The 24734-nt window shown below is 47.7% G+C and overlaps 1 protein-coding gene across 16 annotated transcripts in view; it reads right to left on the reverse strand.

Annotated features, from left to right (window-relative positions):
- OTOF (otoferlin) overlaps positions 1 to 24734 on the reverse strand; it is a 202944-nt gene that overhangs the window by 92380 nt on the left and 85830 nt on the right. For 11 of the 16 annotated variants that reach the window (XM_081000800.1, XM_081000798.1, XM_081000788.1 and 8 more), the window contains exons 6-11: positions 17387 to 17440; positions 14700 to 14720; positions 9981 to 10025; positions 9452 to 9475; positions 2340 to 2416; positions 1237 to 1363 (exon numbers count right to left, since the gene is read on the reverse strand). In XM_081000800.1, the coding sequence (XP_080856926.1) occupies positions 1237 to 1363; positions 2340 to 2416; positions 9452 to 9475; positions 9981 to 10025; positions 14700 to 14720; positions 17387 to 17440 (348 nt within the window). Of the gene's footprint in view, positions 1 to 1236; positions 1364 to 2339; positions 2417 to 9451; positions 9476 to 9980; positions 10026 to 14699; positions 14721 to 17386; positions 17441 to 20820; positions 20851 to 24734 lie in introns of all 16 variants that reach the window. The other 5 variants (XM_081000790.1, XM_081000791.1, XM_081000792.1 and 2 more) reach the window with 3 other exon arrangements.

Here is a 24734-nt window from a genome sequence, read left to right on the forward strand (position 1 = left end):
TCCTTGGCAGCAAATTCCACTGTCAAACAGCTCTTACTGTCAGGAAGTTCTTCCTAATGTTTAGGTGGAATCTTCTTTCTTGTAGTTTGGATCCATTGCTCCGTGTCCGCTTCTCTGAAGCAGCAGAAAACAACCTTTCTCCCTCCTCTATGTGACATCCTTTTATATATTTGAACATGGCTATCATATCACCCCTTAACCTCCTCTTCTCCAGGCTAAACATGCCCAGCTCCCTTAGCCGTTCCTCATAAGGCATGAAGTTGATAGAAGTTGAGGGTGGACAGCTTTCCCCTCGACATTAGAACTCCATATATGAATTGTGCCCTGCTTAGCAGGTTCTGGAAAAGAGAAGATCTTTTGCCCCTAGTGATGCACATCCTACTTCTCCTGGAGCAAGCTTGTTTTCTCCTGCTCTGGAGGGTAGGACTCGAACCCATGGCTTCAAGCTACAAGAAAGGAGATTCCCACTAAACATCAGGAAGAACTTTCTTCTTCTTATTATTATTATTAAATTTTATTTAACATAATTATTACAAAATACAAGCAAAATGCATACAAATATATACATACATTTTTCAGATAAGCACACATATATAAAAAAAGAACAAAAAAGGAAAAAGGAAGAAAAGAAAAAAGAAAAAAAGAAAAAGAAAAAATAAGAAGAAAAATTGGAAGAATTTCTTCCAAATTTATTCTACAAATACCTCAATAATAAAATTTCATTGACTTCCATCCCTTACGTTGCACTTCCTATATACCTTTTAAGCAAATTTGTATCTGTTATTCCGTATTTTCCCCATACAATCTCATACAAATTTTCTAATCAATAGGTTTTCTAAGTCTTTCATAAATCTATTCTAAACACAACCTTGCACTTAATCCTTGTCTACATAAATAATCATTTAAACATTTCCATTGTTTCTGGATCCTTTGAGGAAGAACTTTCTGACGTTAAGAGCTGTTCGACCGTGGAACAGACTGCCACAAGAGGTGGTGGACTCTCCTTCTTTGGAGGATTTTGAGCAAAGGTTGGATGACCATCTGCCATTGATACTTTAGTTGAGATTCCTGCATTGCAGGGGGTTGGACTAGATGCCTCTGGGGGTCCCTTCCAACTCTACAATTCTATGATACCTAACTTTGATCCATTCATGTTAATAAGCCTAATCTGAGTAAAGGACAATTGACGACAAGCTTTGGACTCTATGCCTTGGCCTGCCTTGCAAGCCTGCTCACCTCTTGTTGGATACATTGGTGGTGACGGCTGTGACCGATGCCAGGGAGATGGTGTCTGGGTCCAGCCCGCCTCCCAGCCGCATCGCCTTCCGGTCCAGGTCTTCGGCTTCCAGGACTGCTGGTTCATCTGCCATGGAGAGAGACGCAAATTCATGGTTAAACCTCTTAATCTGAGCTCTTAATCTATTGGTGGCTCCTCCTGAGATTTGTGGAGTATAAAGGCAGGGAGACATGGACTTCTCTGCCATTCCATTCATCCAATAGCTGTTGTTGGGAGGCTGCATCCATAGATGCAAAGAATTCAAGGGATATTTTGTTAAGTGTGATTGTTTAATTGCACGCTGGAATGCCTGTATGTATATTGCTGAAAGGGTTTAACAATTGGAAACTTCTGTTGTGGTGTACTAAAGCTAGAATTAGCTCTCTAAGCTTCTAGCTGGGTGAATAATTAACTGTTGATGTTCTCTGTTCTTTCACGTGGGTGTTTAACCTTAGATCATATGATTAAGGTATTCAGTTGCAAATCTCCGTTTTGAAGGGAGTTGACTTTGGGTCTTTTGTTCCCAGGATAAATGAGAGGGAGATGTGCTAATGATTGTCTTCCAGAAGGAACAGCCTCAGGCTAATGAAATGCAGGCTAATGGAGTCTGTGTAAGGAGAGAGAGAAAAGTCTCTGTAAGGAGAGAAAGAACCTTTGATTCTTGACTGGACTTAACCGTCCAGGAGTTTTTTTTTACCTTTACCTTACCGTACCTGTTCAGAGTTATATTATATTTCTAAGAAGAAGATGCTGAACCTATGCTTTGATAACCATATATCTTACGGAACTGTTGGGATGCATCATTGATTGTTTTTGTACCTGTTTTGGAGACGTTCTTGTTGGTAAAGCTTGAATCATATTTATGGGTCTGGACAATATTTTCATCCCACAAGGAGTCAGCTTTTATGCATCCAATTTCTTCAAGCTGCACTATATTAATATCAGTAATATACTTTTCTCCTTGACCAGGACCTGGACCCCTCAGATATGCAATGCAAATGGCCTCAGCGGTCACAATTCCCTGCCACCCAGAAGACCAGGAGGTGAGGGTGCAAAGAGTTACCTTGCTTCCTGTGGTGGTCATCTTTTTGACCACGTGCTTTGCCCAACTTCATGGCTGAAAAGACGCCTTTCCCAGCTCTGTAAGAAGAGTAGGCAGAGTATCAGTGTCGTTGCACCACTTTACAGCAGGAGTCCCAAAATACATACCGTATTTTTCACCCCATAGGACGCACCGGCCCATAGGACGCACCTAGTTTTGGGGGGCGGGGCTGGGGAAGCCCGAGCTTCTCCCTGCCGCCAGCCCCACAAGCTCCGGGGCAGCGGGGAAGCACAGCGCGCCTTCCCACTGTCCCCCGACCTGGTTTGAAGGCTCCGCCTCCCCGCTGTCCCCGGAGCTTGTGGGGCTGGTGGCAGGGAGAAGCACGCTTCTCCCCGCCGCCAGCCTTCAGACCAGGTCGGGGGACAGCGGGGAGGTGCAGCGCGATGCAGATGCAGGCTGCTATCCGCAAGCCTAGGGAGCCCGACGGGAACTCCCGCGGGCTCCCAAGGCTTGCGGAGAGCTTCCTGAAGCCTGGAGAGCGAGAGGGGTCGGTGCGCACTGACCCCTCTCACTCTCCAGGCTTCAGCGAAAGCCTGCATTCGCCCCATAGGACGCACACACATTTCCCCTTCCTTTTTGGAGGGGGAAAAGTGTGTCCTATAGGGCGAAAAATATGGTACATACAGACAGACAGACAGACAGACATACATACATACATACATACATACACAACAGGTCTTGGCCCCTAGGAGCTTACAATCTGAACTTTGACAGTGGGGAGAGCCAAGCAGAGGGAAGAAAGAGTAAGGAAAATGAGAGAGAGAATATAAGGAGATTTATTTATTTATTTGAGCGCTTATAAACTGCCAACTCATCTATCTATCTTTCTATCTATCATCTATCTCATGGTGGGATGCAATAAAATAATCAAAACATTTTTAAAAATGCAGAACAAACGAGCTGTTTGTTCTAGTTATGAACCCCCAAAGTTGGGATCACCTCCAAAGTTTTGCAATCGTTTTGCAATCGTTTTGCAGAACAATCCCTGCATTTTGCTGCACGTCTGAGACGGAGTAATTGATACATCAAATCCGGGTTTCTAGGCATCACCCCAAAATCCTGCACCGTCCGATTCACTCCAAACCCGTGCCAAAGTTTTGCGGGGCAAACCCATGTTTTGCAGTGCCCCCAAAACTAAGCAATTATCACACTGGGGTTCCTGGATATCTCACACACCCCCAATCCAACATTGGTCAAAACATGTGCCAAATTTTTGCAAATGAATTGCAACTGAATTGCAGGGTAAACCCTGAGTTTGGAAGAGCCCCTCAAAACTGTCTGGCTGACCTAACCAGCATGGGGCAATACTAATCACCCCTAATCCAACACTGTCCAGTTTACTCCAAACCTGTGGCCACGTGCTGCTGCAGTTTGGATGGTTAGATCAGCTGCGCCATTTTGGAGGCTTTGCAAAATGATTGCAAAACGGTGGAACAGGATCCCAGAATTTGGGGCTTGTTGTTAACACAGCTGAACAAATGACCAGCGCTGAATCCAGTGACTTCTCTCTCTATATAAAAAAGTACTTGGCCAAACATACTTTCCCAGCAGGAGGCAAAAGAGCAAAAATGAAGGTGCCCGCTAAATTGAATGCCTTCGTTTGTGCAGATACTAAACAAATCTGAGGCCTTCTCCAGTTGATCATAGTGACCTGGACAGTGGATAAGGGACAAGTTGCTGAGACTGTGTTTGGGGATGAAGGCTGGGGAGAGTTGAATGTGGAAACGATGAAAGGATTTGACAGTTGTGTTTATCCGAGTGGCATGGCAAGATATTGAGCGGAGGTTCCTTAAGGCTTCCTGCAAGAATTACTTTCCTGTAATGATTTCACACGTCAGTCCTGTCCACACCCAGAGTTTCAGATCCAATGTAATTACTCAAATTCCCATTGGTATATGACTCTTGGCCTTTGGACATTTATTTCCACTCCTGCTTCATCATCCTCTTGTAAGATACCGTATTTTTTGCTCTATAAGACTCACTTTTTCCCTCCTAAAAAGTAAGGGGAAATGTGTGTGCGTCTTATGGAGCGAATGCAGGCCGCACAGCTATCCCAGAAGCCAGAACAGCAAGAGGGATTGCTGCTTTCGCTCGTAGCGATCCCTCTTGCTGTTCTGGCTTCTGGGATTCAGAATATTTTTTTTCTTGTTTTCCTCCTCCAAAAACTAGGTGCGTCTTGTGGTCTGGTGCGTCTTATAGAGTGAAAAATACGGTATATCCTGGAGTCTCAGCCCTTAGCTCAGGCTTCCCCAAACATGGGGCCTGCAGGTGTTTCAGATTATACTACAACTCCCACCTGCCTGCTGGTGGGAGTTGTAGTTTGAAACATCTGGTGGCCACCCGGTTGGAGAAGCCTGCCTTAGAGAATGGTGCCACGGTTTGGGTGCGGGGTCAAATCGGATGATGCCTTGAGTCCAAACGTTGGGGTCCTGTACTCAGTGAGCGTTGGAATCTAAAGGAGGACTGCATTTCTGAATAGCTCAGTTGCTTAGAGCGTGGCGCTGATAACACCAAGGTTGCAGGTTCGATCCTTGTATGGGACAGATGCATATTCCTGCATTGCAGGGGGTTGGACTAGAAATCAGGGGTCAGCAAATCTTTTCAGCAGGGGGCCGGTCCCCTGTCCCTCGGACCTTGTGGGGGGCCGGACTATATTTTGATGGGGGGGAAAGAACGAATTCCTATGCCCGACAAATAACCCAGAGATGCATTTTAAATAAAAGGACACATTCTATTCATGTAAAAACATGCTGATTCCCAGGCCGTCCACAGGCCAGATTTAGAAGGCGATTGGGCTGGATCCGGCCCCGGGGTCTTAGTTTGCCTACGCATGGACTAGATATTCCTTAGGGTCCTCTACAATACTATGATTGCTGAACTTGTCAAACAAGTTTCTTTGTAAGACAAGAACCTCAGTAGCCCTATAAGGGCCCACATCAGCTCCCAAAAGAACAAGCTAAGTTGTAGGAGTGCCAGACTCATGGTTGGGCCTTTCCTCTACCTCCCTCGCCTCACCTAACAACAACAACAACAACAACATTTCTACCCAGCCACTCTGGGCGGCTTTCAACAGAACATCAAAAACAGAATAAAACTTCAAACATTCAAAAAAGGAGAGCCAGAGTTTTGGGGTGTGAACTAAAAGCTGGAAGCTGGAGACACAGAGACCTGCTTGCTCTGTGCTGGATTCAAAGCTGTGGCTAATGGAGAAGCCAGATCTTCTGGGGTGTCAATTCTGTGGGCCCCTCCATCCTACGCTCAGGTTGCACATGTGTGTGAATAAAACCATATACCACTGTACCTTGGTTCTCAAACACCTTGGGACTCAAACGCTTTGGTTCCCAAACACCGAAAACCTGGAAGTAAGTGTTCTGGTTTTGAACGTTTTTCAGAAGCCGAACCTCTAATGCGGCTGTCGGCTATTGTTTCTGGGGCGCCTGCACCAATCAGAAGCTGTGCCTTGGTTTCCGAACATTTCGAAAGTCAAACGGACTTCCGGAACGGATTAAGTTTGGCGCTTTTGGTTTTTATATTTATTTTCTAAGGGGAAGGAAACAAGATGATTTTGTGCAGCCCGGTCCCTACACTCTGGATTTCTTTTTACATAAATAAATAAATGTCCGGAATCTGAAACACGAGACCTGCTTACAGGCACCCGGCTGGCGCATAATGAAAAGCTAATTAACGGATGAATAATTAACATTTCTTTTAAATCAGAGAACTGGGTGGGGGATCATTTGCCAGGATGGGGGGGGGAGAGGAGATAGGGAGGATGTCATGAAATAAGGATTCTAGAGTGGAGGGTCCGGTTATTCCAGAGGCAAATGGAGAGGAGGAAAAGTTTTGGAAGGTCCTGGCTAAACTGTCCAGGCTAAATTCCAGATCTGCTCCTGTGGAAGGGCCATGGAGCATCTCCCTTCTATAAAACCCTCTTCCTATGAGGCCAGGATGGTTCTCCTGGGCTCACAGCCTCTGGCTAGTGGCCACAAATAGCCCTCAAGGGCAGAATAGGCGGATGATCACAAGCGGTATGTTACAATGGCTGTGCAGGCGGATGAAGGCTGCAGCAGATGAGAATCGACCCGCCTTCGTGATACTCATGCCATTGGAATAGAGCCTAACTGCAAAAACTGTGCGTCGGTCAGCATGCACGGTTCTCCACACATGAAACAAATTCACACACAGGCGCCTTCTGAAAACCCATCCCTCCTCCATGAATTTTTCTAAAAAGTAAAGGTAAATGGACCCCTGACAGTTAAGTCCAGCCACGAACGACTCTGGGGTTGCGGCACTCATCTCGCTTTACTGGCCGAGGGAGCCGGCGTTTGTCTACAGACAATTTTCCCGGGTCATGTGGCCAGCATGACTAAGACTCTTCTGGCGAAAGCAGAGCAGCGCACGGTAACACCGTTTACCTTCCCGCCGGAGCGGTACCTATTTATCTACTTGCACTTTGACGTGCTTTCAAACTGCTAGGGTGGCAGGAGCAGGGACCCAACAATGGGAGCTCACCCCGTCGCGGGGATTCGAACTACCGACCTTCTTATCGGCAAGTCCTAGGCTCTGTGGTTTAGACCACAGCGCCACCCGCGTCCCCATGAATTTGTCTAACCCTCTTTAAAAATCCATTGCTGCTTGCACATCACATCTTTCCCTGGGAGACTGGGCAACGGAGGCAGCCGTCAAATGCGTTCAATATGTGGTATAGTCACCCGAGAAGACTGTACCATGAGTCCCCATGAACAGCTGTGTCCTTTGTTCACACACACACAAGCACAAACACTCAAGGTCAACACTCCAGCAAATAGACGACGCCTCCAGCGATGCACCCCTTTTCCCCTAGATTTGAGTTCTTGTTTTCTGGGTCAAGATCAGCGATTTGCTGGTATTAAAAGCACTCCCAAGAAACTAGTCCTCTTTAGCACGTTCCTCTTGCATGTTTCTGATGTCCAGACACTGAATAATAAAAAATGCAGTGCTCCCGTCCACCCACCCAGACGCGCTAATCTTGCCCATGACCCTGTTATGGGTGGCACCTTGCATTCAATACCCGCCCCCCAACAAAACCAGAGATAAACAAACCAATCACCTACCTGTGTCCCAGGTAAGACAGACTCTACATGTGTCTCGCGACTACCATACCAGCAGAGGACAGGGGGCTTGGGATGCGGGGAGAAAGAGAGAGCAGGGCAGCTCGTCTCAGGGTGGGGGAACCCGTCGTCCGCTCCCACCCTTTCCCCGGCCCCTCGAGCGGCCTCAAACCCTGGCCCTGCTGCCCCCCATTTTCCTCCGGCGAGGGGAGCAGAGTGGCGCTGGTGCTCAGCTAGAGGCTCTGGCGGTGAACTGACACCGTCGCCTTCGTGAATATTGGATGAGAACATCCGAGACAGAATGGGACGCTCGGAGCGGCCGCCATACGAGGTGCCGCTGGAGAGGTTGGTCGGGGTGCCCTCTCTGGATGCTGCCCCAAAGGTAGCTTCTGTGATTTGGTCCCTTGGCTAGGCCTTGGGCTCTCTTCCCTTTCCACTAGCCCTCTGGGCTCACGTTTTCTGGGGTGCAGGGGAAAGAAAGAACCTCTGAGAGCCTCTTTCTCCTGCAATTCCAGATGGACTCGTCCAGGATCCGATTACAGCCTGCGGATGAATTATTCAGGCTTTATCTGCCTTTATAATAGCGGAGAAGGTGTGCGGCAGAGACGAGAGGATGAACGCCAAGAAGGCGTACAGTCAAGGGGACAAGGAGTTGGCTCAGAGACCTGTGGCTGGGTATGTTCCCGGTGCTTGGGAAAGAGCCCAGGCTGCTCCGGTGGAAAGAGACTTGTTGGCCGGAGGAAAAGCGAGTCCAAGGCAGCGTGGCAAAAGTTTATGAAATTAAGCACAGCACTCAGATAGTGGGTACAGGGAAGATGGTCTCTCTCTCTCTCTGGTAGCACTAGAATTCGTGATCATTGAAGGAAGCCAAATGTTGGCAGAACCGAGGCGGATTTTAGAAAAGGGCTCCAACACGCAGCACAGAGTCAAACTGCGGAACTCACTGCCACAGTGGTGGCCAGCAACTTGAATGGCTTTAAAAGAGGATTAGGCAGATCTGTGGAGGAAAAGAGGGCTCTCAATGACTATGTTCTGCTTCTACAGCTGGAGACAGTTAATTCTGGAAACCCCAGAAGGGGAGAAGGCTCTTGTGCTTGGATCCTGCTTGCTGGTTTCATATTACGGGCAGAGCATAGCCATCCTGGCTAGTAGTCGTCAATAGCTCTCTCTTCCTCCATGAATTTGTTCAATCCTCTTTCAAAGCCATCTAGACTGTGAGCTGGCTCCTGTGGCAGTGAGTTCCATAGTTCCACTATGCACTACGTGATGAAGTCCTTTGAAGTACGTTTCCGAGCTCAATTCAAAGTGTTGGTGCTGACCTTGAAAGCCCTAAAAAGCCTCGGTCCAGTAGACCTGAAGGAGCGTCTCCACCCCCATCATTCTGCCCGGACACTGAGGTCCAGCTCCGAGGGTCTTCTGGCGGTTCCCTCACTGTGAGAAGCAAAGCTACAGGGAACTAGGCAGAGGGCCTTCTCGGTGGTGGCACCCTCCCTGTGGAACGCCCCCCCCATCAAATGTCAAGGAGATAAAGAACTACATAACTTTTAGAATACATCTGAAGGCAGCCCTGTTCAGGGAAGTTTTTAATGTGTGACATTTTAATGTATTTTTAATCTTTGTTGGAAGCCGCCCAGACTGGCTGGGGAGACCCAGCCAAATGGGCAGGGTACAAATAATAAATTATTATTATTATTATTATTATTATTATTATTATTATTATCCATCCTGAATCTTCCAAATTTCCAGCTTTACTGGATGTAGCATTGGGAGAGAGAGAGAGAAAAGCTTAATATTATAAACTCCTGTCTTCTGCCTCTTCCTCGCCTTTTCTCTAAACTAAAAAGTCCCAAATGCTGCAACCTGCCTTCATAGGGGAGAAAGTTTCTGTCGGAAAGTCAGCTACTTCAAAAGAAAGAAGGCATCACAGGGACAGAGCGAGAAATGTTCGATAGGAAGAGAAACTGCAGTGATCGCGGCACCTACTTGTTTGATTTGTCTTTTCCTTTGCTGAGATGAGTGGACAGCCGTGCGGGATATGCCAAATTAAACACAAGGAAAATGTGAGGGATTGTGCGTAAGTACTAAGAAAATCAACCAAATACACACCATCTTTTCTATTACTTAAAAGAACAAGAAATTCTGCTCTGTGTCCAATGAGATCAAAGGACATGCATAGTTCCACACACAAAAATATCCATTTTATCCCCATAACACCCCTGTAAGGAAGGCAAGTTGAGTGGTGATTTGAACCTCGGTCTTCCCAATGAACATATCCAGGCATGGCAAGGGGTGGCTGGGGAGGACTGCCCTGTCCTCTGCCAACCTTTGCCACTTGCTGGTTTCTCTTAACAACCCATAATACTTTCTGGTGAAGGTTTTCTTCCCACTCATCAACCTGAAAAGGATATCCCCAGGTTATTCAGAGATGTGGTTGAAAAGCCAGCAAACTGTAGCACTGCAAACCAGGGACTAGAAACTTGAGTCGGGAGCTGAAAGGGGAAAGTTGCAATACCTGAACAAATGACGGTGTTTTTTCTCTTTCCCTTTAGCTTTATCTCTGAAAGGACACAAGCCACGTGGTTCAAAAAAACAAAATGACAAGAACAGAAAGGTTTGCCCAGACACCTGGATTTCCCAAAGTGAACTGTACAACACACACACATACCAAAAAACCATGCGTTGCCCCAGTTGGAAAACCACAGCAAACGCACACCCAGGTTGGAGGTAGAATAGCCAGTAGCAAGATCACACAGGGAGAGGCTTGGAGAGACTTTCAGCGACTTTTTAGTGACAAAGGAAGTTGAAACATTCAGATTTCACAGCAAAATCTGGCAGCACCAGCCCTTTGGAACTCCCTGCCTATTGATATCAGGCAAGAACCTTCATTGGACTCCATTTGGCACCTGCTGAAAACATTCTGGTGCAGGAAAGCTTACCCAGACATCTAGAATGTTGATGTGACTTTTAATCTACCGTATTTTTCGCTCTGTAGGACGCACCGGACCATAGGAGGGGGAGAACAGGGAAAAAAAATCTCCCCCTCTCTGCTCAGCGCCCCTTCAGAGAAGCGGCAGGAGAAATGGAGCCCCTTTCATTTCTCCTCCCGCTTCACTGAAGGGGCGCTGCACAGCTCTCCCTCTCTGCTGAAGCCGGGAGAGTCTTGCTCTCCCGGCTTCAGCGAAAGGAACCCAAAGCCTTTGGAGCACAGCGCAAGGTCCCGCTGCGCTCCAAAGGCTTCAGGCGGCTATCCAATGCAATTCTGGGCTGCATCAATAGGAGTATAGCATCTAGATCAAGGGAAGTAATAGTGCCACTGTATTCTGCTCTGGTCAGACCTCACCTGGAGTACTGTGTCCAGTTCTGGGCACCACAGTTCAAGAAGGACACTGACAAACTGGAACGTGTCCAGAGGAGGGCAACCAAAATGATCAAAGGCCTGGAAACGATGCCTTATGAGGAACGGCTAGGGGAGCTGGGCATGTTTAGCCTGGAGAAGAGGAGGTTAAGGGGTGATATGATAGCCATGTTCAAATATATAAAAGGATGTCACATAGAGGAGGGAGAAAGGTTGTTTTCTGCTGCTCCAGAGAAATGGACACGGAGCAATGGATCCAAACTACAAGAAAGAAGATTCCACCTAAACATTAGGAAGAACTTCCTGACAGTAAGAGCTGTTCGACATTGGAATTTGCTGCCAAGGAGTGTGGTGGAGTCTCCTTCTTTGGAGGTCTTTAAGCAGAGGCTTGACAACCATATGTCAGGAGTGCTCTGATGGTGTTTCCTGCTTGGCAGGGGGTTGGACTCGATGGCCCTTGTGGTCTCTTCCAACTCTATGATTCTATGATTCTATGATCCCTGAAGCCTGGAGAGTGAGAGGGGTCGGTGCGCACCAACCCCTCTCACTCTCCAGGCTTCAGCGAAAGCAACGTGAAGCCTCCGGAGCGCGGAGGGAGTGCTCCCTCTGCGCTTTGGAGGCTTCGCGTTGCTATCGCTGAAGCCAAGGAGCCTGTATTCGCTCCATAGCATGCACACACATTTCCCCTTCATTTTTGGAGGGGAAAAAGTGCGTCCTATAGAGCGAAAAATATGGTATTTTTATTTTTACTTTTCAAAGGCCTTGAATCATTGCTGTCAATTTTTCCTATAGTCTTGTCCCTTACTTTTGTAAACGGCTTCGAGTTTTGTGTTGCTTTCCCGTTCGAGCGCTATATAAATTTTATGGAATAATTAAATCAAATACATGAATTACACAAATTAACAATCTTGGCACAGCTTCGCTCATTTTGCCCAATTTATTCTCCATTCTGATCTAGACGGAGCAAGGTTCTCACCTTCTCCTCCTTGTCTATCACATATTTGCTCCCCACATTTGCCATAAACCACTGAGCATGGCAGGGGCAATTCTCCCTTTGCGCCAGCCACTGGGAACTGAGGAGGAGGGCAGGGGTTTGCCCCCTAAGTGCCTTGGGTATGTTGGGAGTCCTTTGAAGCTCTGATTGGGGTCAGCAGCTACCCCCAATCATTCTCCCATCAGGACAGCAGGGAGCACAAACTCTGTTTATCTACCCAAGCCAGCCCTAAATATCCAGGGTCCCTAGTCATTAAAATCTCTCCCTAATCGTTTAACCCATGGGTAGGCAACCTAAGGCCCGGGGCCCAGATCCGGCCCAATCGCCTTCTAAATCCAGCCCGCGGATAGTCTGGGAATCAGTGTGTTTTTACACGAGTAGAATGTGTCTTTTTATTTAAAATGCATCTCTGGGTTATTTGTGGGGCCTGCCTGCTGTTTTTAGATGAGCAGAATGTGTCTTTTTATTTAAAATGCATCTCTGGGTTATTTGTGGGGCCTGCCTGGTGTTTTCACATGAGCAGAATGTGAAAAAATATAGTCTGCCCCCCCAAGGTCTGAGGGACAGTGGACCGGCCCCCTGCTGAAAAAGTTTGCTGACCCCTGGAACTTTAACCATTTACATTAGTGCATAGCTGTCAACTTTTCCCTTTTCTTGCAAGGAATCCTATTCAGAATAAGGGAATTTCCCTTAAAAAAGGGGAAACGTTGACAGCTCTGCATCAGTGTTTCCCAAATGATGGTGGTAGCGCCCCCCCAGGGGGCGGTGGGATCAGTGGCGTAGCGTGGGGGGTGCAGGGGGGCTGGCCGCACCGGGCGCAACATCTGGGGGGGGCGCGCTCGCACTCGCAGCTCTCTGAGTGCTAAAATCCACGTGTTAGGGGGCGCAAATTACTTGCCTTGCCCCGGGTGCTGACAACCCACGCTACGCCACTGGGTGGGATTACCTGTGGGATGCTAAGGCACTGGAGATGCCTATCAGGCTTGGAAAAACTGGTGCCACTGGATCAAGGCCAGCTCAGTCAGTTCAGCATTAGACTCTTAATCTCAGGGCTGTGGGTCTGAGCCCCAGACTGGGTGAAATATTCCTGCATTGCAGGGGGCTGGACTAGAGTCCAGGGGTCAGCAGACTTTTTCAGCAGGGGGCTGGTCCACTGTCCCTCAGACCTTGTGGTGGGCCGGACTATATGGGGGGGGGGGCATGAACGAATTCTGATGCCCCACAAATAGCCCTGAGATGCATTTTAAATAAAAGGACACATTCTGCTCATGTAAAAACAGCAGGCAGGCCCCACAATTAACCCTGAGATGCATTTTAAATAAAAGGACACATTCTAATCATGTAAAAACAGCAGGCAGGCCCCACAATTAACCCTGAGATGCATTTTAAATAAAAGGACACATTCTGCTCATCTAAAAACAGCAGGCAGGCCCCACAATTAACCCTGAGATGCATTTTAAATAAAAGGACACATTCTAATCATGTAAAAACAGGCTGATTCCCGGACCATCCGTGGGCCGGATTGAGAAGGTGATTGGGCCGGATCCAGCCCCCGGGCCTTAGTTTGCCTACCCATGGACTAGCCGGCTCTCGCGGTCCCTTCCAACTCTACCATTCTGTGATTTTGTCAAATTAATTAGACGAACCTGTTTAATTTGGGATGAATGCGCAATTCTTCACTACGGTTTCGAATTGTGCTGTGCTCCTATCTTCCTTGGTGGGGGTTCAAGCTGCTCTTCTGAATGATGCTTTTTACAGGTTAGGGGGCACTGAGGATGCCTTCATGGGACTAAGGGGGTGGTGTCCCCCTAAAAGGTTTGGGGACCACTGGCGTACCTCAAGTGCAGAGGTGGTATCTAGAACGCACACATGTGTATGGACATGCGCACAAATGCACACAGAGGCACACACACAATGTCCAGCGCTGAAGAAAGAGAGGGAAGAAGCCACAGCCAAAGAAGTTTGGCAAAACAAACCAATGAACTATGTGGCACGTAGTACACAATTCGAAACCCAAGAAAGAAAAGGACATTGTTGTTGTTGTTGTTGTTGTTTTAAAAGGGGGGGGGGGAATATTTAAGGCATATATTGCAAGCTTTGTGTATATGTTTCTACATTAGTCAAACTTCTAAAGGTCACTTGTAACAACATGAATAAGATTTTAAAATTGGATTGTTAAGAATATAAGACTCCATAAAGGTAAAGGGACCCCTGACCGTTAGGTCCAGTCGTGGCCGACTCTGGGGTTGCGGCGCTCATCTCGCTTTACTGGCTGAGGGAGCCGGCGTACAGCTTCCAAGTCATGTGGCCAGCAGGACGAAGCCGCTTCTGGCGAACCAGAGCAGCGCACGGAAACGCCGTTTACCTTCCCAACGGAGGGGTACCTATTTATCTACTTGCACTTTGAGGTGCTTTCGAACTGCTAGGTTGGCAGGAGCAGGGACCGAGCAACGGGAGCTCACCCTGTCGCGGGGATTCAAACCGCTGGCCTTCTGATCAGCAAATCCTAGGCTCTGTGGTTTAACCCACAGCGCCACCTATGTCCTTATAAGACTCCACAGACGTGCATGAATAAGTATAAAATAATGAAACCAGGAGGGGGAGTGGAGGGAAGTCAATTAAGAGGTATGAGTTAGAGGCAGTGGAAGACAGGAGTGCCTGGTGTGCTCTGGTCCATGGGGTCACGAAGAGTCGGACATGACTAAACGACTAAACAACAACAGTTAAATTTTGGATTATGATGTGTTTTTTGGGTTTCTTTGTTTTTTGTTATTACAAAATTAATAAATTGTACGAAAGAAAGAAAGAAAGAAAGAAAGAAAGAAAGAAAGAAAGAAAGAAAGAAAGAAAGAGGAACTGCAGCCCAGAAAACATGCATCTACCTGGGGTCTCCATGCTCATCGCTGTTGCAGAAGAGCAAAAGCAGATGGCAATTAAATCATGGGAGTCAAAGACAAAGAAGCTCATTTCCTCCCTGCTCAGAAAAACCACTTAGCCTGACACATTAAAGGCCGTTTTCCGAATTGCAGGGGGTTGGACTAGGGAACCTTTAGGGTTCCCTTCCAACTCTACCATTCTATGATTCTCCGACCTGGGAAGGTAGACTCTCCACCTTTCGAGGTTTTTAAGCAGAGGTTGGTTGGCCCTCTGTCGGGGATTCGTGTGCTGTGGTCCCTGCATTGTAGCGGGCTGGACTAGATGGCCCTTGTGGGTCCCTCGCAACTTACAGTGCTAGGATTCGAAGGAACCCCTTGACTCCAAACTGGTCACTCCTCAAACAACTGCAGCTCGGCGGTGCTTGCATGGTCAGTTACACAGGCAAAGAGAACCGCTACACACACACACCACGCACCCCAAAACAGGAAAAGGGCTGCTATCTGAGCCCTTCACCACCTGGAAGAGGTAGAGAAACAGCTGGGCTTGGTGGATCGGGTCCATTAAGGCCTTAAAATCTCAGCCACCCATGGTCCAGGAGCCGCTGTTTCTTGGGGGGTTGTCAACTGCTCCTGGACCTCAAGCGCCCCCTGGAACCTGGGGGTTGGACTAGATGACCCTTGGCTCCCTTTCAACTCTACAATTCTGTGATATATATTGCTATACAGTGGTACCTTGGTTTGCAAAAGTCTTGGATTACAACCATGTCAAATCCAGAAGTCTGTGTCCCTTTTTTTGGATTACAACCCATTTTTGGGGGGGAGGCCCCATTGGCAAAAGCGCGCCTTGGGTTACAACCTGCTTTGGTTTACAACCGGACCTGTGGAACCGATTATGTTACGGAAATTACTGGGGGGGGGGGGCACATCTTTAAAGTTAAATGTTACAAATATTATGCCTGAATGTATCCTTTCAACTTGACAGCTCAGGGAAGTTACCTAGCTTTAAAAATACTATAAAATCATCTCCTTTGCCAGTTTCCTCCATTCCAAAGCTATTTTCCCCTTGAAAAATAAGGACTCCAGAGGTGACAATTGCTGGGCTGATTGTTAGCCAAGGGAAGCCAGATCTCATCACCTGACTTGCCTCAGGCTCCAGACATGCAAAGGAAGTTCTATTGTACTTTTGGGTGGTGGGTACTTAAGAAATATTTGTCTATGCTCATCTTATACCTGAGTCTTGCCCTGCCATGTCTGCTTATGCTAATCTTGTACCAAGGACTTGTCTGGACCTGTTTGCCAAGGTTGAACTAGTGTAACCCCTGTCTAAGGTAAAGTTAAAGGGACCCCTGACCATTAGGTCCAGTCGTGACCGACTCTGGGGTTGCGGTGCTCAGCTTGCTTTATTGGCCGAGGGAGCCAGCGCACAGCTTCTGGGTCATGTGGCCAGCATGACTAAGCCACTTCTGGCAAACCAGAGCAGCGCACAGAAACGCCGTTTACCTTCCCGCCGGAGCGGTACCTATTTATCTACTTGCACTTTGACGTGCTTTTGAACTGCTAGGTTGGCAGGAGCAGGGACCGAGCAACGCGAGCTCACCCCGTCGTGGGGATTTGAACCGCCGACCTTCTGATTGTCAAGTCCTAGGCTCTGTGGTTTAACCTACAGCGCCACTTGCGTCCCAACCCTGCCTACCCCTCCCATTTTGTGACATGTCAGTGATGTAGCAATGATGCTGTACAAACTGTATTCTGGGATATGGTGGGAAACTTTTAAAAGTCCTTGTCACCCCATCCTCGGGGTTCAAAATTCCTCTTGGAACCTGTTGCGCAATAAACTTTGGTCTACAGCTATTTGCTCCGGTTGGTGGCTGGACTCCTTCCTTTATTCCGCAGGGACCCTCGGGCTCTGCCTGACCAGCTGGGGGGCTGAGCAGCCTCGCACCTAGATTTTGTTACGATATAGAAGCAATGCAGCCACGAGCTGCTAGCTTGAAAACAGCACATGATGGAATGTTAGGACTGTTCCGTGGGAAACAGAGGGACAGTCAATTCACAGGGCAATGCACCGGAATTAGCTCAGAATGTTATATGAGCTCTTCCTTTTGCTCTAATACAGGAAATGTTCCTCTCTCGACTGCTGGAGCTTGGAGAGAGCAGTCATGCTTTTGTAATGCTGCAAAGACAGAAATAAAGAGATGTAAATACGTTTCTGCCTATCTCTTTCCCCTGCCCGGGGGGGGCAGGAAAGAGGGGGGGTGTTCTTCTCACGCTGAGAAGGATCGCCTATCGCGACCTAGCCTGTATCTTGCCGGGAAAGGAGACAGGGAGGTCAACAGGAGACCAAGCCGGGTGCCTGGGAGAGTTGCCAGTTTCTCCTGATAAAGGCTTGATTTCCAACAGATTTTTCCAAAACAGTTGTAAACCAAGGTATATTTTGAGTCTCTTCTTGTTAGTCCTCCCCTGTTCCTGGTCCACTTGTGGTTTACTCTGCCGCACGATCTGTGCATGCTCAGAGAGTCTTGGTTGGGCTTTCGTGGGTCTCGGGGACTGGACCCCAGATTTCGGAACCAGTCCTGGGGCTCCGTCTTGGCATGGAGAAAATGCTTTTTTTGGGGGGGGGAGCCTAGGAGGGGCCTTGGCTCCCAACTGCAAGGAAAGAGGTTGCACCAGAGTTTCATGCAGAGTGTAACTACCTGGCCACGGATTGGTACCCATCACGGCTTTTACTCCCGAATCCTGATGGTCTGCTGGATTAGGGCACAAGAGAGCAGAAACAAGACATCAGATTTAGGATTTAGCAGTCATTCCTGCATTGCAGGGGGCTGGACTAGATGGCCCCTGGAGAGCCCTCCCAACTCAACAATGCTATGATTCTATGACTGAGGGGGGATAGGGAATGGTTTTGCTCAACCCAGGAATGCAGGAAGCTTCCTTAAACCAAGTCTGAACATCTAGATCAGCATTTAAAGCCCTAAACGGCCTCGGTCCTGTCTACCTGAAGGAGCGTCTCCACCCCCATTGTTCTGCCCGGATGCTGAGGTCCAGCTCTGAGGGCCTTCTGGTGGTTCCCTCACTGCGAGAAGCCAAGTTACAGGGAACCAGGCAGAGGGCCTTCTCGGTGGTGGCACCCTCCCTGTGGAACGCCCTCCAATCAGATGTCAAGGAAATAATCCACTATCTGACTTTTAGAAGACATCTGAAGGCAGCCCTGTTTAGGGAAGTTTTTAATGTTTGATGCTGTACTGTTTTTAATACTTGATTGGGAGTTGCCCAGAGTGGCTGGGGAAACTCAGCCAGATGGGTGGGGTATAAATAATAAATTATTATTATTATTATTATTATTATTATTATTATTATTATTTCCAACACAGACTGGCAGCGGGAGCTGTCTAGGGTTTCAGACAGGGGGCAGTGCCAGCCCCACCTGGGATGGAACCTATGACATTCTGCACGCCAGGCAGGTGCTCTGCTGCTGATCAATGGCCGTTCCCTTCCTGCCATTCCCCCATTCATTTCTAGCTACCTTTCTGGTTGCGGGGAGTGGGGGTAGATATAAGCTTCCTCTAGCTGCAGTTCCTGCATTGCGGGGGGGTGGACTAGAGGACCTCGGGGCTCCTCCCAACTCTACAATTGTATGAGTCTACCCTTTCCTCTGCTGGGAGAAAAGCAGTTTGTGGAGACGTAGGGCGGGAGGGATACGGATTAAGCATCTTCCCCATCGCCATCATCCCTTTGATGAAACTGGCAGCCACTCCTGGCTGCTTTTCAGAGTTGTTTTTTTTTAAAAAAAATCAATCAATTGATTTATTAATTACAAACCTTCCACTCACAGAGCAGCTTCGTGTCATAAAACAAAGAAAGAAGTACAGATTTTTTTGGGGGGGGGGAGGGAACACACATTGCAGTAAACAAACATCAGAAACATTGCCGTAATTAAGTGGAACACAGCCATCTATAAGTCAGAAGACAGGCAGCAATAAAAACAGAAGATTAAAAGCCTCTCAGAAAAAGAAACATTTTGCAATTGCAGGGCTGGGGAGGAGGGAGCCGTGCGCGTGCATCTTATATGGCTCTGCTAAAGGGCATCTTGGGGCAAAAGTGTTGGAATGCAGAGGGCCGGTCCCACTGTGAAGACCGTCACCTCTGCTCCGATTTAAATCAGCGACCCGGGCTTCCAATCCAGGGTACACTATCAGCAGACTGAACTTCGGACACAGAATAGGCGTGAGGCTTGTGGAAGCATACTACAACTACAGATTTATTAATCATAAATCAGGACAAAGAAACATGTCATCTCCCTCGTCATCAGAGAGAGAATAGCTAAAAGCAAAAGCTATATACAACGGAAGTTCCCAGCAAACTGTGCTGGAATGTAAACAGACATGTGACAAGCAACAATTCCACACGTCTGCTCCTTAAGGTGGAATGGAAATGTCAACAAAAACGGCCTGCGAGATCTCCTGACATCACTCTGGGATCTGAAATCTCCCATTGTGTATGCAAGGCTGGATTGCTGCAAGGAGCTCTAGGTGGGGTTTCCCTTGCCCTTGACCTGGAGGCTGCAGCGAGTGCAGAATGCTGCAGTATGATTGCTGACGGGAGCGAGGCCTTGTCAGCATAGGACCCCTGTGCTCAGAGACCTGCACAGGTTGCAGATTTGCTACCGGGAAAGGTTGAAGGTGTATATAAAAGCCACCAACAACTTGGGACCAGTTTAGTTGCAGAATTGCATGAACCCATATGCTCCCACTCGGCTGGATCGATCTGCAGAAGTGGCCCAGTTACAAATGCCACATAATACCCATTCTGCGTTTATAAGAGCTCAATCTCTTAGTGAAGCCACATTTACACTTTGGAACTCCCTGCCTATTGATCTCAGGCAGGCGCCTTCACTGGGCATTTTTCGGTGGCTTCTAAAACACCTTTTTGTTCAAGCAAATCCTGTCCAGATTTTTTAGAAAGTGACGCATGATTTACTGTGGTTTTAGTCCGTTGTTATTTTAACCCTTTGGAAGAATTAAACTGTTATTCATTCTCCTGATTGATGAATTTAGTGTTTCATCTTTTTGTGTAAACCGCTTTGAGGTTTTTTGGGGGGTTTTGCAATCAAGTGGTGTATTTTATGGAATTAAGTGAAATATGAAATCAGCACCATGGAGAGCACCCAGAAGACAAGGGAGAGGCAAAGCCAGTGGGGTGGTTGACATGAGATGAGCATGGAAGCAGATGCGTCACTGCCAGGCCAAAGAAAAGGAGCAGATCAATAATTCACTGGGGCCAGATTGTGTTCTGCTCCAGAGCTCCATCCCACCCATGAATTTTTAAAAGTAAACAGGGATCGGGTTATATTTCCCAGGGCCAACTTTCTCCCTTCTCCAGGAACACAAAAGACCAGGCTTGTGACTTGCTTAGAGGATAAAAGCTCAGAGGCAACAGAGCCTCGCTAGATTGAAAGCTGGGTCTAAAAATATTTAAATGTTTCCAGGATGTGGGCACTGCTGGCATGGGAACCCTATAACAAGGACCCTAGGGGAAGCTCTCTCCAGGAGGCCCGTTCAATGTTATTTTAATTATTATTTTCTCCGTGGGCCTCAAGGTGGTGAGTGCATAGCTCTCCCCCTCACTTCATCTGCACAACCACCCTGTCAGGTGGCTTAGGATGAGAGCCCAAGGTCGCCCAGTAAGCTTAATGGCGGAGTGCGGATTGGAAGACTGGTCTCTCACAAGCCCCAGTCAGATGCTCTAACTGCTGCAACATGCTGGCTTACTGGAAGTATGCATAGGGGAAAGGCATCTGAGCTGGGGGTCTTTGCGCATTAAGGTAAAAAAAGCTTTTTAGAGCCAAAAGGTTTTCAGGATAAAATGAAAAAAAAATAATAATCCCCAAATTTGAGAGTGTCAGTTTGGGGGCTGGGAGATATGAGTTCTATTGAGCTCAGTGGGAGTTACTTCTGAGTAGATATGCACAGGATTGTACTGTTAGTGGAACTTAGTTCCCAATGAAATCAATGGGATAACTTAGTCACGACTGAGTCCTCTTGATTTCAATGGGAAGGAAATATTGTGAATAATTAAATCCCCCTCATTCCACCCCGCTGGCTCATGAATCACTGCACACCATATTTACCCTTCGAAGTCATCTCCGTCTTCGCCCAGACTGGTCCGTTTACATGACAAATGGAGAAGCAGAGTTAAAACAAATTGCTTGTGTTGTTTAATGGAGATATTACTTTAACATTTAGAGCTACCTGCAAACATCACGGAATTTCACACAAGCATGCAGCAGAGACAAACTAATATATGAGAATACAGGTGATATAAACAGCACAGCACGATTAAGAACCCTTCACTGTCCAAAGGCCGGTTGGAATAAAACCAATTATGCCCGTTGGTGGGTGGTACAAGATGGTGGCAGGGGGTGGAGGCCAGGCACCCACAGGCACCAGAGCAAAAAAATTGTGGGTTCCCAGGCCCCTAGGCACCCCTGGAGATGGCACTAGTGGGCTAGGCAAAGGTTAGGCATGTTTTCCCACCTACTGCTTTTCAGCTATGAATCTCTCCCTCCTTCTCCTCCTGCCCCCCCCCCCCAGCTTTGTGGCTGCTCGGTGCCAAACTGGATCCATCCCCAAATGTCCAGTTCGCTCCTCGGAAGCAGAAGAAACCACGCAAAATCTGAACAGCAAAAACTGGTCCTGATCAAAAATGGCATTTCCTCGTTCCACATTGTATTCAGAGCCAGCAGTACAAGACCGAACGCAGTAGTGGAAGGCAGTAGGAAATAATATAATATAATATGGAGACCACCCCCAACCAGTAAACAGCTAGTCCCCTGGGGTGTCAATAAACAGAACCCCAGTTTCTAGGTCCATAAATAGCAACACTCTAGAGGTCCCGGGCCCTAAGGAAGTCAGATTAGCCTCCACCAGGGCCAGGGCCTTTTCAACACTGGCCCCAACTTGGTGGAACGCTCTGTCTCATGAGACCAGGGCCCTGCGGGATCTGATTTCTTTCCGCAGGGCCTGCAAGACAGAGTTGTTCCGCCTGGCCTTTGGCTTGGAATCAACTTGATCCCCTTCCCCTCTTTCCTTTTTCCTTTCTTCTTCTGTGATGGAACTCCTATTTGGGGACTTCCCTGCCTTTTCTGGCCCACATAGGACCAGTCTGGATAGTTGGCCTTGGTGAAGACTTGACGTTTTCATTCCCCAAAAAGTTTTTGAGTTTCTGCTGAAATGAGGCTGCATCTTAATGTTGTATTTTAATCTTGTTTTTAAGTCGTATTTTAATCAATTTTATATCTGGTGTTAGCCGCCCTGAAACCCAGTCTTGGCTGGGGAGGGTGGGGTATAAATAAAATTTATTATTATTACTATTAGGAGGATGCTTTGAGTGTTGGCTTCACTATGTGTAAAGGGGCTGGCTTTGGTCATCTGCAATTATATGGCACCCTGTGCAAGCCCAAAAATTGGCAGCCTCAAATGGATCTTCTCAATTGTGGGTCTTCTCAATTTTGAACCTTCTCAGCTCAGTGCCCTGTGCGGGAGAAACTGCCAACTCTACCCTAAATCTGGCATTCTTTGTGTGTGCATATAGATATAAAGTTGTGAAGGCCTTTCCTTCTCTCCTCCTCCATGAATTTGTCTGATCCTCTTTTAAAGCCATTCATCACTGACTCCTGTGGCAGGGAGTTCCCCAGGTTAACAATGTCCTGTGTGAAGAAGGACTTTCTTTTATCTGTGCTGAATCTCCCGGCAGATGTTTGCATTCTGGTTCTGTCAGCACAGCACTTTTCCAGAACGGCTTTGGACAGCTGAATTGTGATGAGCTTATTACAAACAAAAAAAAAACACCCAAAATACGAGGATGATGAACCAAACAGACAAGGCTGGGCTGCAAAAGCAGCTGATCTGCTGGGGCCTTGGCAGAGCCGTTCATTGATTATTTCCATCCAAGGGAAGGTTTGTTTTCTCCTCCCGGTGGGAACGGAAATTAGCTGACTAATGAGACATCTTTCCCAACTATGTCAAAACGCAGTCGGCAAATGCTTCGGTAATGAAGCCTGCAGGAGCTGCCAAATCTCACCGGAATCGTCAGTGGATTTTTCTCTACTTTCTTGAAGAATGGACAGCGCTGTCAATATTAACCCAGGTAGGAAGGAAGAATAAGGGAAAAGGGGAAGGTAGTGATGTATGGAAGTGAGAGCTGGACCATAAAGAAGGGTGATCGCCAAAGAATGGATGCTTTTGAATTCTGGTGCTGGAGGAGACTCCTGAGAGTCCCATGGACTGCAAGAAGATCACACCTCTCCATTCTGAAGGAAATCAGCCCTGAGTGCTCACTGGAAGGACAGATCCTGAAGCTGAGGCTCCAAGACTTTGGCCACCTCAGGAGAAGAGAAGACTCCCTGGAAAAGACCCTGATGTTGGGAAAGATGGAGAGCGCAAGGAGAAGGGGACGGCAGAGGACGAGATGGTGGGACAGTGTTCTCGAAGCTACCAGCATGAGTTTGACCAAACTGGGGGAGGCTGTGGAAGACAGGAGTGCCTGGTGTGCTCTGGTCCAGGGGGCCACGAAGAGTCGGACACGACTAAACGACTAAACAACAACAACAACAACAACAACAGAGCAAGCTTGCTTTGAGCTGCTCTGGACGGGAAGACCAAAACCAATGGATTCAATTCAATCCAATTCAAAGTGTTGTTGCTGACCTTTAAAGCCCTAAGTGGCCTCTGCCCAGTAGACCTGAAGGATCGTCTCCACCCCCATCCATAGCTGTCAACTTTTCCCTTTTCTTGTGAGGAATCCTATTTGAAATAAGGGAATTTCCCCTAAAAAAGGGAAAAGTTGACAGCTATGCCCCCATCGTTCAGCCTGGACACTGGATGTTGGTTTCTGCTTTCCTTCACTGTGCAGCGAAAGGGCTTGTCACGAGACAGGTGTTTACATTCCACAGTCTGTACTGTTGGAGTTTCTCACGGGAAAGGGAGACTGGATGTGACGTACACTGGTTTCCTGTTTTTCACTGTACTTTGCTGTTTCACTTTGTGATTCTCTCCGAGCTGTCAGGGAGAGAGGATGCTTTTCTGCTCCAGCAGAGGCAAGATGTCTTTCTGTAATATACCAGCTTTGAACTATAAATAAAGCAACCAAGAGTATGCAGCACGTACTCCTCATCCTTCCGCTGGGCACGGGACTCTGCTTTAAACTAACACGTGGTTATGGGCCCAGAAGTCGAATCGGAGTGCCGGCAAAGGATCGGAATGCAGAGGGACAGGTCGGATCGGAATCTGCTCTGCGCGTAAAAGTGATTGATGAGGTATGTGCTACTGCTCCGGGCAGCCTGCCAGCTTCTAGTTAATGGCTTTATGGCTGGACTTTGAACTTTCAAAGCCGTTTTGCCGGGAATAGGCAAAAGGCTCCCAGGCACAAGTTACTATGCTGGGGAAATCGAAAGTAACTTTTAAGTGCGCTTTTGGAATAAAGCAGCTGCAGCAGTGACGCAGCAAGATTTAAAGCAGCATATATGACGCTGAAGGCTAATGCCAGAGTCATGATGGCCCTTCAGGATGCTTGTGGGATTCCTAAGCTCAACAAGAAAAATTATGCCGACTGGGTTCTGTATGCAGAGGCAATTCTGCGGAAAGAGGGTTTGTTTGAGGTGATTACAGAAACCCCCCCAGTTCCAGTTACAGATGCATGGGAAGCTAAGGATTCCAAAGCAAGGGGAACTCTTACATTGATAGTATCCCCAGAAGAGCTCTGTCTATTGCGTGATAAGACCTCAGCCAGAGAAATTTGGGACGCTTTGAGAGAGGCTCACTTAAGGACAGAAGCTGGATCCACTATGTTTTACTTTAACAAGCTGCATAATATGGCTCTTGCTGAAGGTGGAGATGTGCGTTTACATCTGATGGAGATGCAAAATCTGAGACATGAGCTGCAACAGAGAGGACTCAACTTTCCAGAGGCTGTGTATTCTTTCATGATACTACAATCTTTGGGTTCAGGTTGGGAGTCTGTTGCAACCCAGATTGCTGTGCAGCC

The sequence above is a fragment of the Podarcis pityusensis genome, assembly GCF_964106645.2.
Source record: "Podarcis pityusensis genome assembly, chromosome: 3".
In the NCBI taxonomy this organism is placed as follows: domain Eukaryota; kingdom Metazoa; phylum Chordata; class Lepidosauria; order Squamata; family Lacertidae; genus Podarcis; species Podarcis pityusensis.